Here is a 16,661-nt window from a genome sequence, read left to right on the forward strand (position 1 = left end):
CAGTATCTCTACGTAGCTAGTGGCTATTGTATTTGATAGCACAAATTCAAAATGCTCCAAAATCCAGAACTTTTTGAGCACTGATATGACGCCCAAAGGAAATCCACATTGGAGCATTTTGGATTTTCATGTTTGGTGTGCTCAACCAGTAAGTATGATGCAAATATTCCAAAATATTCCAAAATCCAAAATCCAAAATCCAAAACACTTCAGGTCCTGAGCATTTCAAATAGGGAATGCTCAGCCTATAATAGCTTCCCATTTCTCATTCTCTCCATCCCCTGGAAACTACCATTCCACTTTCCGTCTGTATAAATTTGACTATTCTAGGTACCTCATAGAAGTGGAGTCATACAGTATTTGTCTTTTTGTGACTGGTTTATTTCATTTAGCATATAATATCTTCAAGGTTCATCCATGTTGTATCATGTGTCAGGATATCATTCCTTTTTAAAGCTGAATAGTATTCCATTGTATATATACACCACATTTTGTTGATCCATTCATCCATTGATATGGGACATTTGGGTTGTTTCCATCCTATAGATATTGTGAGCAAAGTGGTTGAGAACATAGTTGTACAAATATTTGTTCAAGTTCTTGCTTTCAATTCTTTTGAGTACATACCCAGAAGTAGAATTCTCTTTTTAGTTTTTTGTGGAATTGCTATAATGTTTTCCATAGCGGCTGTATCACTTTACATTCCTACCAGCAACACAGGGGTTCCAATTACTCTGCATCCTCCCAATACTTATTTTCTCTCTCTATATATTTTTAGCTGTCCATATAATTTCTTTCTATTTTTAGTAGAGACGGGGTCTCACTCTTGCTCAGGCTGGTCTCGAACTCCTGAGCTCAAACAATCCGCCCACCTCAGCCTCCCAGAGTGCTAGGATTACAGGCGTGAGCCACCGTGCCCGGCCCCAATACTTATTTTCTGTTTTGTTTTGTTTTTAAGTAGTAGCCAGCCTAATGTGTGAGAAGTGATATCTCATTTTTGGTTTTGATTTGCATTTCCCTAATGACTGATGATGCTGAGCTTCTTTTCATCTTATCATTGACCATTTGTATATCTTCTTTGGAGAAATGTCTGTTTAAGTCTTTTGCGTATTTTTTAGTTGTTTCCTTTTTTGTTGTTGAATTGTAGGAATTCTTTGTATGTTCTGGATATTAGTCCATTGTAAGATACATGATTTGCAAACATTTTCTCCTGTTCTATGTGATGTCTTTTCACTCTGTTGATAGTGTCATTTGATGTACAGAAAATTTTAATTTTGATGCAGTCTAGTTTATCTACTCTTTTTGTTATTGCTTGTGCTTTTAGTGTCATAGCTAAGAAATCATTGCCAAATCCAACATTAAGAAACTTTTTCCCCATGTTTTCTTGTAAGAGTTTTAAAATTTTGTTTCTTATAGTCTTTGATTCATTGTGAGTTAGTTTTTGTACTAAGGTAAGGTAGTGGTCCGGCTTTCTTATTTTGTGTGTGGATATCCAGTTTCCCAACATTTATTGATATTTTTGACTTTTAACCTGTCTATGTCTTAATATTTAAATTGGGTTCTTGTAGACAGTATGTGTTTGACTCTTGCTATTTTATAAATCATTTCTATATTATTAGAACATGTAGCATTTACATATTTTTCTTGTATTTCATTTTTACTTTTGTTTTTGTGGTAGATCTAAAATTAAATAAATAAAAAAATTCATGTTCAGTTCTTTTGCCAAAGTTTTTTTTTTTTTTTTTTTTTTTTTTGAGATAGAGTCTCACTCTCTTGCCTGGGGTAAGGTGCTGTGGCATCAGCCTGGCTCACAGCAACCTCAAACTCCTGGACTCAAGCGATCCTACTGCCTCAGCCTCCCAGGTAGCTGGGACTACAGGCACGCGCCACCATGCCCGGCTAATTTTTTTTTTCTATTTTTAGTTGTTTGGCTAATTTCCTTCTATTTTTAGTAGAGATGAGGTCTCACTCTTGCTCAGGCTGGTCTCAAACTCCAGAGCTCAAGCAATCCTCCCTTCTTGGACTCCCAGAGTACTAGCATTACAGATGTGAGCCACTGTGCCTGGCCTTGCCGAAGTTTCTATAATCATTTTTTGGCTGAATGATGCTCATTCTTTATTAGATTTGTCAAGAAGGGCTTGTGAGTATAGTACTTCCTGAGTTCTTGCATGTTTGACACTTTTTATACAGTCTTTTTGTTTGTTTGTTTTGAGACAGAGTCTTACTCTGCAGACCCCGCTAGAGTGCAGTTTATCATCATAGCTCACTATAACCTCAACCTCCTGGGCTCAAGCAATCCTCCTGCTTCTGATGTTTTATGTACGCATTTATAACAATCACTGATTGTTCAGAGGCCTCTATTAGCTACAGATATGGTAGAAGAGATAAAGAAATTACTACTAATGGCAGTCACCGTGATCATATTTCTTGTTTTGCAACAGGAACCAAAGGAGGAGAATGGATTGCAGAAAACGAAGACAAAACAATCGAATAGAGCAAAGTGTTTGGCTAAAAGAAAAATTGCACGTATGTTTTCATTTTTGTTGAGAATGGTTTGGAAATTCTAACAGTCAGTGTTTTCTTCATTAGGAGAAGAGAGTTCTCTGAATAAGGATGTATGTATGTGTTTCCTGTTTATACTGGATTTCATTAAAATTTTTAGGAGTTGCTTTTAGAGCTACTTATAGCTTATACAAAAAGCAGAGTGTTGAAATTAATAAAAACATGACCTTCAGAGTTAGACACACTTGGGTTTGAATCCTTACTTTACCCCTTCCTGTATGTATCTTAGGCAAGTGACTGCTTTTAGCTTGATTGTGTGTCCTCATCAGTAAAATGCAGTTAATAACACTTATTTAGAAAGTCACTTAGTAGCTAAGGCTCAGTAATGGTACCTATTAATATTTTTGCCGTTAGATTCCTTTGTTGGAGGTTTTACATTCTCTTCTGTTTTTGTTACTCCATTTTGAAGATACTTAATCATTATTATATTTTCACATTTTAATGTGAGATGAAATGTTTATGTATTTCAGTTAACTTTTTAGTATAACTAGTTGAGATTATTACAATAATTGATTCAAGATAAATAAGGCTTATTTTCACTGTTAATTTGAATTGTGGTGATTTAAGAGTCTCATGCTGAACTGACTGAGGTAGTTGGGCATGTGTTATTGAACTGTGATTTAGGATAAATTTCTCAGACTTGTAAAATGAACCATAATTTAGCTCTTTGTTGCTAACTTATTGCATTATGTCCAGAGATAGCTGTCTCTATGATCAGATCTATTTAACGTATCCAAATTACTATCAGTCTTGAGAATTATAGGTAGTAGTTACTTTCTGAAATGCAATAGTCCTTTATCAATCAATGGTTAAGTTTTTGTGACCATTGATAGGCTGTTGATAGTTGTCTACTTGGTTATTCGGGATCTTTTTTTTTTTTTTTTTGAGACAGAGTCTTGCTCTGTTGCCCGGGCTAGAGTGCTGCGGGGTCAGCCTAGCTCACAGCAACCTCAAACTCAAGTGATTCTCCTCTCTCAGCCTCCCGAGTAGCTGGGAGGCATGTGCCACCACACCTGGCTAATTTTTTCTATATTTAGTTGTCTGGCTAGTTTCTTTCTATTTATAGTAGAAACGAGGTCTTGCTCTTTGCTGAGCCTGATGTTGAACTCCTGACCTCAAGCTATCCTCCCGCCTTGGCCTCCCAGAGTGTTAGGATTACAGGTGTGAGCCACCATGCCCAGCCTTATTCTGGATCTTTATAGTTAAAGTGGGTTTTACTTTTTTATTTAGTTGGATCATGTTTTTTTTAGCCAGTGTGATGATCTGACTTTTAATTGGTATGTTTAGATCATTTACATTTAATGTAATTATTGATGTGTTTGGATTAAAATTTACCATTTTGGATGCTGTTTATTTCAGTTTTTTGTTTCTTTTCTGTCCATTTTTATATTTGTTGAGTATTAATTTATGGTTCCATTTTATTTTTCACATTCATAAATATTTCATATATATATCTTTTTAAAAATGTTTAGTGATTGCCCTAGGGTTTACAGTACACATATTTAGTCACATTCACTTTCAGATAATGTTATATAGCTTCATGTGTAGTGTAAAGACTATGCAAGAGTATGTACCCAATTCCCTTTTACCCTCCTTAGTAGTTTTTTTGTCATCCATTTTCCTTTTATATATATTATAAACATATAATACATTGATACTATTTTTGCTTTAGATATTTGATTATCTTTTAGAGCAATGAAAATAAAAAATTAAGAAGCATCACATGTACTCACCAGAAAATTGGTTTCCCTGATCATCACCTAAATGCACATTGGGGAATGATACCAATTGGATATCAGACTGAGGCAGGGGGTGGGGGGATGGGATGGGGTATGCCTACATGATGAGTGTGTTGCGCACCGTCTGGGGAATGGTCATGCTTGAAGGTGCAGACTCGGGGAGGTGGGGAGTGGGGGGAGGGGATGGAGGTATAACTACATGGTGAGTGCCAGGTGCACTGTCTGGGGAATGGACACGCTTGAAGCTCTGACTCAGGGGAATGGGCGGGACATGGGCAATATATATAACCTGAACTTTTGTGCCCCCATAATAAGCTGAAATAAAAAAAAAAAAAGAATTTTGTATTTTTTTATTTGAGCCATTTCAAGGACTTTTTATTTCTTTGTGTATGTAGACCAGAGTTTCTGTTCAGTATTAAATTCTTTCTGCCAGAAGAACTTCTTTGAATGCTTTTTGTAATATAGACCTTTTGGCAATGAATTCTCTATTTTTGTTTGAGAAAGCATTTCTCCATTTTTGTGTATAATGCAGGGAGATATACTTCACATACCACCGAATTCACCTATTTAAAGTATACATTGGCTTTTAGTACATTAACAGTATTGTGCAACCATCAACAAAGTCTAATTCTAGAATGTTTTTGTCACCCCAGAAAGGAACGTCATATCTTCTTTTTTTTTTTTTTTCTTTTGAGACAAAGTTGCGGGGAGTTAGCTATGTTCCCCGCAAAGGGTTACGGGTCCCTCAAGCAGGAGTTGTCACAAAGGATGAAAAAATAGTAGGAAACAGAAATAAAAATAATACGCAGAGCCAAAGATATAGTTTATAAAGATTTATGAAGATAGACAAAGGAGGGTGTCCAGATGATTACATCCCTTCCCGCGGAAATGCAACCCAGAGTGAAGTTTTACACAGTTACTTATAGGGCAGATACAGGTTCTCAGTTGTCAAGGGTAACGGGATTTACATAATAATAGGTAGTTTGGTTTAGGGTCAAAGTCTTCTAAAAGGCTACTACAGATCTTTAACTAACTCTATCTAAGTGAACAATGAGTTATAAAATCTTCTTAGGGCAAACAGTTTTATGATAAGGCTATTACTTTAGCAAAAACAGAGACATTTTAGAAGTCAACATGAGCTGTGCCTTATGTTATTTACTTTAAACACATGGTTTCCGTCTGAGCCCGGCTAGGGCAGCGTATCTGTTTGATCAGCTCTTAGCATATCTATTTGATCAGCTTTCATCTCTGGGGCCTGTCTTTGTTGATCAGCTCTGGCAACCTATGGCTCTAGGCAAGACCTGCTTTGTCTTTCAAAACAGGTGAGAGCCATAGGCCCAGATTGCAGTGTTGTTGCCTTGGAAAGCAGCTGCTACTGACCATTGAGACACCCTCCTGAGGAGAGGCGGCTTTTGATATGTGAACTAACATGTTTACATTTTCCTTTAAGGCAAAGCCTTGCTTGACTTCTGAAATCATATCTGTCTCTAAAAATACAGGCGGCATTTCTATAAATCAGTATTTCTTAGGCTCAACAAAAGTCTCACTCTCTTGCCCAGGCTAGAGTGCCGTGGCGTCAGCCTAGCTCACAGCAACCTCAAACTCCTGGGCTCAAGCAATTCTCTTGCCTCAGCCTCCTGAGTAGCTGGGACTACAGGCATGTGCCACCATGCCCGGCTAATTTTTTCTATATATATTTTTAGTTGTCCATATAATTTCTTTCTATTTTTAGTAGAGACGGGGTCTCGCTCAGCCTGGTCTCAAACTCCTGAGCTCAAATGATCCGCTCTCCTCAGCCTCCCAGAGTGCTAGAATTACAGGCGTGAGCCACCGCGCCCCGCCTTTTTTTTTGTTTAAAGACAGAGTCTTGCTCTGTTGTTCAGGTTAGAGTGCGGTGGTGTCATCATAGCTCACTGCAACCTCAAACTTCTGGGCTCAAGCGATCCTCCTGCTTTTGCCTCCTAAGAACCTGGGACTACAGGTGCATGCCCTGCTAATCTTTCTCTTTTTATAGGGACAGGGTGTCCTGCTCAGTCTAGTCTGGAACTCCTGGCCTCAAGCAGTCCTCCTTCCTCAGCCTTCCAGAGTGCTAGGATTACAGGAGTGAGTCACCATGCCTGGCACCTCATATCTTTATTATTTACCCATATCCCTCGTAATGCCTAACACTAGGCAACTTCTTACTAATCTACTTTCTATTAATTTTTTTACCCCCTCAATATAGATTTTCCTATTTCGGGTCATTCCATATAAATGGAATCGTGTGTGTGTGTGTGTGTGTGTGTGTGTGTGTGTGTGTGTGTGTGTGTTTTAAAGAAACAGGGTGTTGCTCTGTCATCTAGGCTGGAGCGAGATGTCAGACCAGGACATCTCCCAGGACTCACACAGATCTGACTGGCATGGTGCCTCATACCTGTAATCCCAGAACTTTGGGAGGCTGAGGTGGGAGCATCACTTGAGGCCAGGAGTTCAAGACCAGCCTGGGCAACATAGTGAGACTACCTCCTATCTCTATAAAGAATAAAAAAGCTAACCAAGTACAGTGTTGTGTGCTACTCAGGAATCTGAGACAGTATTGCTTGAGCCCAGAAGTTCAAGGTTGCAGTGAGCTATAATGATGCCAGTTGCACAACTGCACTTTAGCCTGGACAATAGAGCTAGACTCTGTCTCAAACAAAACAAAACAACACAAACAAACAGACAAAACCAAACCAAACAAAGAAAACCCCCACAGACCTAGAAGTCATTATTTTAGTGAGTTTTGCCAATTGTATATACTCTTAGAACCACTGCTCAAATGAAGAATATGGAAATTTTCTGTCACCCTAGAAAGTTCTCTGGTATCCCCTTTCTAACCATTTCTTCACCCCACCTCCCTACACATCTCCAGAAGCAACCACTTTCTGATTTCTGTCACTAGTTTGCCTGTGGATTTCATATAAATGAAATCATACAAGTAGATATTCATTTATGTTTGACTTCTTTCAGCATGTCTTTTTACCCGTATGTACTTTAGTGTGTGTATATTTTCTTACATAATCATAATGCAAACTATCAAAATCAAGAAATTAATGTTGATACATTACTACCATGTAATTCTTGGGCCCAGTTTAAGTTTCACCAGTGGTCTTTTATAGCAATCACGTTTTATTTTATGTCTCTTTTAGTCTCCTTCAGTCTAACGCAGTTCCTTAGTCATTCCTGAACCTTTATGACCTTGACTCATTTTAAAGATTATAGGCCAGTTATCTTGTAAGATGTTCCTTAATTGTTTTATATTTTTATTTGATTCAGGATATTATCATTGACAGGAATTTTATAGAACTGATGCTGTGTCCTTTTTATTACATTCTGTCAGGTGGTACATGATTTCAGTTGGTCTTATTATTGATGGTGTTCACTGTGATTACATGGTTAAAATTGTTTTATCAAGGCCGGGCACGGTGGCTCACACCTGTAATCCTAGCACTCTGGGAGGCTGAGGTGGGAGGATCGCTCGAGGTCAGGAGTTCGAGACTAGCCTGAGCAAGAGCGAGACCCCATCTCTACTAAAAATAGAAAGAAATTATATGGACAGCTAAAAATATATATAGAAAAATTAGCCGGGCATGGTGGCACATGCCTGTAGTCCCAGCTACTCGGGAGGCTGAGGCAGGAGGGTTGCTTGAGACCAGGAGTTTGAGGTTGCTGTGAGCTAGGCTGATGCCACGGCACTCTAGCATGGGCAACAGAGTGAGACTCTGTCTCAGAAAAAAAAAAAAAAAGGAAGCTTGCTGTTCAGTTGGAGAGTACAGTTAGCCCATAGCTTTCAGTTTCATCATTTGAAGATCTGATTCAACTTTTGACCTGAGGCCAGTCTCTTCCTAGGCAGCCCCTAGGCAATGACTAAGCCTGGCAAGTGTACTAGGGCCTGGCTCTTTCTGTCCAAGGTGGAAGTCTTCTAATGGTCAATCTTTGCCTTAGAGCTCCTTGTTCTGTTGGATGAATGTCAGATCTACATTGCTATCTGAGCTCTCTTTGCCCAATCCTGTTTTCTCTCCTCTTTTCCTTTATAGGTATCAAATTTACATTGAAGTCTGTAGGCTTTTCCTTCCTAATTTTGCTTCCCCTCTCTTTTTTCTTTTACAGGTCTCCAAACCCCCACTTCCAGTAAATCCTTGTTATGCTTTTTTTACTCCATCTCTGTGTCTGTTTTTTGGAGGACGCAACTGGCACAATGCTAAACTGTCCTTAATATGGCCAGTGTAAGCCCATTCAGAAGCCATCTTATGTCTCATTTTGACTTATTTCTATTTTTCTTGAACACTAACTTGCTTTCTGGCACATTAAATTGCTGTAGGCTCATTTTGAGCTTTCCCTTTGCTAGCCATGGAATTAGCCGTTTCTCTAAAGAGCCCAAATTCATTTGAGTGAAAAATGGTTTTTGGAAGCCAGGATTTGGGTGTAGGTATGATCATTGCTATTGGTGTTGATGTTCCCAGGCCCCCTTAGTGGACAAAGCTAGGGTGTAGATACATGTAAATACCTATCTACCTACTATATCTGTCTATATTGAAACTAATGAGTTCACATTGATTCTTCTAATTTCAATCCAATATCTATGGTTTTTTCTAGTTCTCTTTCTATATGTGTAACTGTCTTTAACAACGAAAAAACCTGGCTTCCATTACACTTATTAAGTCCCCTCATATGCTACTTACCTCCTATCTCTACTGCCACCTTTTTCCTTGGGTGGATACCCGCCTCATCTCATTTGAGCTCTAACACCCCATGCCGGGCCATTTCTCAGTTTGGAATACTCTTTTTGGTCCATCTGGGCTCTGATTCATGCACTGGGCTACCCGTACATGTGGATGCCTCCCTTATCTCTGACATCCCAGAATAATGATTTTTGAGATTCATCCTTGTATGTGTACCACAACTGCTGAGAGGCAATTCAGTGTATGAACATAACACAGTTTTTTTTCAAATCCATTATCCCATTGATGGAAACGTGAGACGTTTCTAGTTTTTGTCTGTTATAAATAAAGCCTACCACAAACATTCTAAGTCATTTAGTGGACATGTTTTTCATTACTGGGTCATAGTGTAGATATGTTTTAATTTTATAGCAAACTACCAAACAGTTTTCTAAAGTGATTACCATTTTATACTCCCTACAGCAATGTATATGGGCATTCCAGTTGTTGTACAACCTTAAGAACATTTGGTGTTGTCAGTCTTTTTCATTTTATCTGTTCTACTGGGTGTGTGCTAGTATCTCATTCTGGTTTTAATTTGTATTCCCTTGATGTCTAATGAACACTTTTTCATGTTTTCATTGGCTATTTGTATATTTTATTTTGTGGCGCATCTATTCAAATGTTTAACCCCCTTTAAAGAACTGAATTGTCTTTTTCCTTCCTCTCCTAGAGACAGGATCTGGCTCTTGTAGCCAAGCTGGAGTGCAGTGGTGTGATCATAGCTCACTGCAGCCTCGAACTCCTGGGCTGAAGCAATCTTCCTACCTCAGCCTCCCAAGTGTCTGAGACTACAGGCACACGCCACCATGCCTGGCTAGTGTTTTTTTGTTTTTTGTTTTTGTAGAGACAAAAATCTCACTATGTTGTCCAGGCTGGTGTGTTTTTTGTCTTTATTATTGAGTTACAGGACTTTATGGTAGTATTACAAATAGTTTCTTCCAATCTGTGGTATGCCTATTCATTTTCTTAGTGTGGTGTCTTTTGTTGAGCAGAAGTTTTCAAATTTTATTTTTGCTTTCTGAGTTTTGTTTAAGAAATCTTTGCCTGCCTCAAGATTGTAAAGTTATTCTTCCATTTTCTTCTAGAAGATTTATGGTTCTGGCTTTTATGTTTAGTTGTATAGTTGTCCCTCAGTATTCATAGGGGATTGGTTCTGGGACTCCGTGAGAACACTAAAATCCATGTATGTTCAATTTCCTTATATAAAATGGTGTGTCGTATTTGCATATAACCTATGCATGTCTTTCCATGTACTTTAAATCATCTCTAGATTATTTATAACACCTAATATAATGTCAGTGCTATTTAAATAGTTTTGTACTGTATTGTTTAGGGAATAATGACAAGAAAAAAATGTATGTTCAGTATAGACAGAACAATTCTCTCCCCCGACCCCCAAATATTTTTGATCCACAGTTGGTTGAATCCACAGATGTGCAACCTTTGGATATTGAGGGCTGACTGTACCCAGATAAATTTTTGAGTGTGGTTTGAGATAGTGGTCAAGGGTCATTTTTTTCCATATAGATTTCCAGTAGTTCTACCATTTTGTTGAAAATATTTTCTGTTTTGAGATTGCCCTGGTTCATTTTTAGGAAATTATTTATATAGGTGTTTCCTGACTCTCAGTTCTGTTGCAGTGATCCCTTTGTTGATATTTAGGTCACTGCTACACTGTGTTGATTACTGTTAAGTATAGTAAGTTTTGATGTCAGGCAAAGTAATTCCTCTATTTTCTTTCTTTTTAAAGATTGCTTTAGCTGCTCTAGATCCTTTACATTTCTTCATGATGCAATCATCATAGTATTAGATCCTTTACATTTCTATATAAATTTTATAATTTTCCATATGTATTTTAGAATCAGTTTTTCAGTGCTAGAAAAATGCATGTTGGAATTTTGAGATTGAGTTGAATCTATACACAAAGTACTTTTTTTTTTTTTTCAGACAGAGTCTCGCTCTGTTGCCCGGCTAGAGTGAGTGCTGTGGCGTCAGCCTAGCTCACAGCAACCTCAAACTCCTGGGCTCAGCGATCCTACTGCCTCAGCCTCCCGAGTAGCTGGGACTACAGGCATGCGCCACCATGCCTGGCTAATTTTTTGTATATATATTTTTAGTTGGCCAGATAATTTCCTTCTATTTTTAGTAAAGATGGGGTCTCGCTCTTGCTCAGGCTGCTCTCGAACTCCTGACCTTGAGCGATCCACCCGCCTCGGCCTCCCAGAGTGCTAGGATTACAGGCGTGAGCCACCTCGCCCGGCCCACAAAGTACTTTTATGGCAGATGCAAGTAGCGCTTCTTGAGGCGCTAGCAGGCCAACCTAAAAAAAAATTTTTTTTAGTAGACTGTTTTTTGGAGAAGTTTTAGGTTGACAACAAAACTAAGTACAGAGTTCCGATATACTTCCTGCCCCTACAAACAGACAGACAGACACACACACACAGCCTCCCTTACTGTCAACATCTGGCAACAGAGTGATATATTTGTTAGAATCAGAGAAGTACATTGACACATCCTTATTATAAAAGCCCATAGTACATTAAGGTATGTACTTGATGTACATTCTATGGATTTGGACAAATGTGTAATGACATGTATCCACCATTATAGTATAATGCGTATAGTATGATACGAAGTTTCACTGCCCTAACAATTTTCTGCACTCTGCCTGTTTATCCCTTTCCCCAATCTCTGGCAACCACTGATCTTTTTTTTTTTTTTTTTTAAACTGTTTTCATAGTTTGCCTTTTCCAGAATGTCATGTAGTTGGAATCATACAGTATGTTGCCTTTTCATACTGTCTTCTTTTACTTAACAGTATGCGATTAAGGTTCTTCCATGTCTTTTCATGGTCTGATAACTCATTTCCTTTTTGTTCTGAATTTTATTCCATTGTCTGAATGTACCATAGTCTCTTTATCCATTCACCTACTTAATTTGGCACATGAGTTGCTTCCAAGGTTTGGCAATTATGAATGAAGCTGCTGTCAACATTTGTGTGCAGGTTTTTGTGAGGACTTAAGTTTTCAGCTTATTTAATTTTTCAGCAAATACCAAAGAATGCTATTGCTGGATTGTATGGTACCAGTATGTTTAGTTTTATAGGGAACTTCTAAATGATCTACCAGAGTGGCTGTATCATTTTGTATTGCCACCAGCAATGAATGACAGTTCCTGTTGCACCATATCATCACTAGTATTTGGTGTTGTCAGTGTTTCCGGTTTTCATATCATTCTAATAGGTATGTAGTGGTGTCTCATTTTAATTTGCAATTCCCCAGTGATATATGATGCGGAGCATCTTTTCATATGCTTATTTACCATGTGTATATCTTCTTTAGTGAGATATCTTGATCTTTTGCCCATTTTTTAATTAAGTTGCTTCTTATTGTTTAGTCCAATGTTTTAACATCAGACAAAAATGAATTTTATTCCATTAATGTAAAATTAAATATAATTTACAATATTATAAACCAAATTAAAATTATATAATAAATTATATATTATATAGTTTATAATTATATTAAATAAAAATTAATTATAATTTTATATAATAAAATATATAAAATTATATATATTCTGTTCAGACTACTAGGAAACAATGTTTTCACTGTCTAAAATTTTTTTGTTTGTTTTTGTTTTGTTTTGTTTTTTGAGACAGAGTCTCACTCTGTTGCCTAAGCTAGAGTTGCCGTGGCATCAGCCTCGCTCACATCGACCTCAGACTCTTGAGTTCAAGTGATCCTCCTATCTCAGCCTCCCAAGTGACTGGGACTAAAGGCACATGCCACCACACCCAGCTAATTTTTTAATATTTTGTAGAGACAGTGTCTTGCTATGTATGTTCCCAGGTGGGTCCCAAACTCCTGGCCTCAAGCAGTCCTCCCACCTTAGCCTCCCAAAGTGCAGGGATTACAAGTGTGAACTACCATGCTCAGCCTAGTCTTTTTTACTTTGAACTAACTTTTGGACACTCTCTTTGATGTCCAAGAGAGGCATATTAGGCTCATTAAATATGTTAAAATCAGATAGCATTGTCAAATAAGAAATGGTGTTTAACTTTCACTGAATTTTGTTTGTATGGATATGTTATTAATATGCGATTATTAAAAATGTTAATTGTAGGAGATTTCTAAAAATGTGACATGTCTTGGTATGTGTTTTCAGTCCTAGTAATGGCTATTATTGTAACAGACGGAATGGCCTGAAAAAGGGTAAAAATGTTTTCTGTCTCTCTAAAACCTCCCCCACCCTTTTTTCAAAAAGAAAGTTCTTAAGAAAAGATTTGGGTGGGAAAATAGTTTTACTTGTTAATCTTTTTTTTTTTTTTTGAGATGGAGTCTTGCTTTGTTGCCCCAGCTAGAGGGCAGTGGCGTCATCATAGCTCACTGTAGTCTCAAATTCCTGGGATCAAACGATCCCTCCTATCTCATCCTCCCAAGTAGCTGGGGCTACAGGAATGTGCCACCACACCTGGGTAATTTTTTCTATTTTTAGTGGAGATAGGGTCTCACTCTTGCTCAGGCTGGTCTCGACCTCCTGATCTCAAGCGATCCTCCCACCACGGCCTCCCCTAGTGCTAGGATTACAGCTGTGAGCCACTGCACCTGGCCTGTTGTTAATTTTTTAAAAGTTATCTGTGTTTATATGTTCTCTTTCAGCTGTTTTAAATACCCACAAATTATATAGGTTCTCTTGATATGTACTATCTAGTTTTATGTTCTGAATTGTTAACAGCCTGTTTGCACATCTAAGTGGTTGGGGCTAACCTGAATGTTGGGAGATGTTAATCATCGTAAATTATGACCAGCATAATCAGCTTCACACAAGTTGTGTACTACTCTGCATTTAGCTCAGCAGAGTAATTTGTAAGCTGAGTAGAGCCAATTTAGTTGAAGCTCCTAAGGTGACACTTGCTGACATTTTCCTCAGAGAAGCATCTTCCAGGTGGGATTCCAATTTACTTTTCTCTTTGCTCTAATTGTTGAGATCTTACATAGTAGAGAAGTCAGGTAAAATGTGTCTTAGTCAACAGTGTTGTTTATTGGCCTTTAGTCTCAGATCATGGTTGATATGTGAAAATTAGAGACAATAACTAGTAATGAGAGTGTCGTTTTACCCTTTAATTCTGATCATGGTTAAATAAGTGTGTAATGATGGCTTTGTCAAGTTTATATAATTGTGTGCTGTCAGTATAATATACATAAAATGACTAAGTTAGATAATACTCTATTAAAAATCTGAATTTCTTCAAATAATAAATAGTAACAATAATGAATAATTATTCATTAATAGTAATTGACATTTTAAGTATTTTTTATATGCTAAGCACTATTCTGTGTGTTTTATGTACATTAAATTATTTAATCCTCATAACAGCCCTAAATATTATTACTTCGGTTTTATATGTGTGTGAACTAAAACAAGTATCACATAGACATGGTATTTACATGAAAATTCCTAAAGTCAGGTGTATATTTACATCAGCGGTCCCCCAGCATTTTGGCACCAGGGACTGGTTTCATGGAAGACGATTTTTCCATGGTCTGGGGGGAGGGGCGGTGGGAAGGGAGGGAGGAGCGGCTGGAGCTCTGCGGCCAGGTCCCTAACAGGACATGGACCAGTATCGGTCCATGGCTAGGGGTTGGGAACTGCAGTTCTACTTGTATGTCCACAGCAGATAAAAGAGGCAAAATAAAAAGGGGAGGGAGGTTATCAGAGACTAGCACCAATATCCAGGTACAGAGGGTAGGTAACCTGGTCAAGATTATACGACTAGTAAGAGGCAAAATCAAGATTTAAACCCAGGCAGTTGCTCTGGAGCTTCCTCCCTATGTACTAGGAAACAAAATCATGCTGTATTATTAAATTAAAGTTCTTGTTATAAGGGTGGGGCAAGAGTTCAGCCTGGAGAATACTTCAGTCAATACAGCAAAGTTTTACCTTTTCAGAACCTTTAGGGAATAAGGTATCCTGAAAAGCAAACTATTACAAAGAACTTAGATTTGCCTCTTTTGCGTTATACTTTTTTGTCTTCTTAAATTGAATATGTAATGAGTTTTTTCTTGATAATTTAATTACTTTGTTAGAAATGTTAATCTTTTTCATTTTAGCTATTCTAGTGGCATTTAGTGGTATCTCATTTTAATTTTCATTTTCCTGATGATTAATGGTCTCTTTATGTGATTATTGGACATTGCTATAGTGTTTTCTTTTGTGATATGTCTGTTCAGATCTCTTGCCCCTTTTTTTTTCTTTGAGACAGGGTCTCTGTTGCCCAGGCCAGAGTGCAGTGACATGATCATAGCTCACTGCAGCCTTGAACTCCTGGGCTCAAGCAATTTTCATGCCTCAGCCTCCCTAGCAGCTGGGACTGCAGGCACGCACTCCCATACTTGGCTAATTTTTTTTTTTTTTTGGTGGAGATGGGGTCTCATTATGTTGCCCAGACTGGTCTCAAACTCCTGGGCTCAAGTGATCCTCCCATGTTGGCCTCCCAAAATGCTGGGATTACAGGAGTAAGCCACTGCCCCTGGCCTTGTCCATTATTTTTAAGATTATATTTCCTATTTCTTACTTAGTTATAGGAGTTCTTTATTCTGGATACAAGTCCTTTGTCAGATTGTATGTGTTGTGAATATACACATACATTTGTGTATATTCCCATTTGTGACTTGCCTTTTCATTTTCGTAAACAGTGTGTTCTAGAGAACAGAAGTTTTAAACTTTGATGAGGTCCATTTTTTTTTCTCTTTGATGGTTTTTTTCTTTTTGTGTCCTAAGAAATATTTGACTACCCCAAGGTTACAAAGATTTTCATCTGTTTTCTAGAATTTTTATAGTTTTAGCATTTACAGTTAGATCTATGATATATTGTAAGTTAATGTTTATATATAGTGTGATGTAAGGGTTAAGGTTCTTTTTTTAATATGGATATTCAATCATTCTTGTACCTTTTGTTGAAAAGACTATCTTGTTGAAAATCAGTTGTACATCAATGTGTGGATCTATTTCTGAATTTTGTGTTCTGTTCCATTTAATTATGTTTATTATTATGCCATTGCCGCACTTCCTTGGTTACTGTAGGTTTATAATGTCTTGAAGTCCAACTTTATTTTTAAAATTGTTTTGGTTAATCTGGGTTCTTTGCATTCCTATATAAATTTTAGAATCAGCTTGTCAGTATCTGCAAACAAGCTGCTGGGATTTTGATTGGGATTGTGTTGAATTTATAAATCAGTTTGGGGGAGAATTAACCTCTTATTTTCTGAATGAGTTTGGTATTTCTTTTCTCCGTATTCTTTGATAGAATTCACCGGTGATGGGTGTCATATGGGCTTGGGATTTTCTTTATAGAAACATTTTAAATTATAAATTCAATGTCTTTAATAGATATAAAGCTAGTTAGGTCTTCTGTTTCTTCTTGTATCAATTTTCATAATTTGTGTCTTCCAGTGATTTTTTTGTTGTTTCACCAAAATCAGTGTTTCAACCTTTTTTTATGGTTATCACCCTAAGGGGCCTTTTTAGACTTTTTTTCCCCCTAACCACTGCCATCTGCATGATATTTTAATACCACAGATGTATTATATGTCCTATTTATGTACTGATTGTATAT

At 37.5% G+C, this 16,661-nt stretch overlaps 1 protein-coding gene across 2 annotated transcripts in view; it reads left to right on the plus strand.

The window, feature by feature from the left end:
- UIMC1 (ubiquitin interaction motif containing 1) overlaps window positions 1-16,661 on the plus strand; it is a 93,736-nt gene that overhangs the window by 18,616 nt on the left and 58,459 nt on the right. For both annotated transcript variants that reach the window (XM_045530617.1, XM_045530618.1), the window contains exon 3: window positions 2,442-2,526. In XM_045530617.1, the coding sequence (XP_045386573.1) occupies window positions 2,442-2,526 (85 nt within the window). The remainder of the gene's footprint in view (window positions 1-2,441; window positions 2,527-16,661) is intronic.

The sequence above is a fragment of the Lemur catta genome, chromosome 18, assembly GCF_020740605.2.
Source record: "Lemur catta isolate mLemCat1 chromosome 18, mLemCat1.pri, whole genome shotgun sequence".
NCBI lineage: Eukaryota > Metazoa > Chordata > Mammalia > Primates > Lemuridae > Lemur > Lemur catta.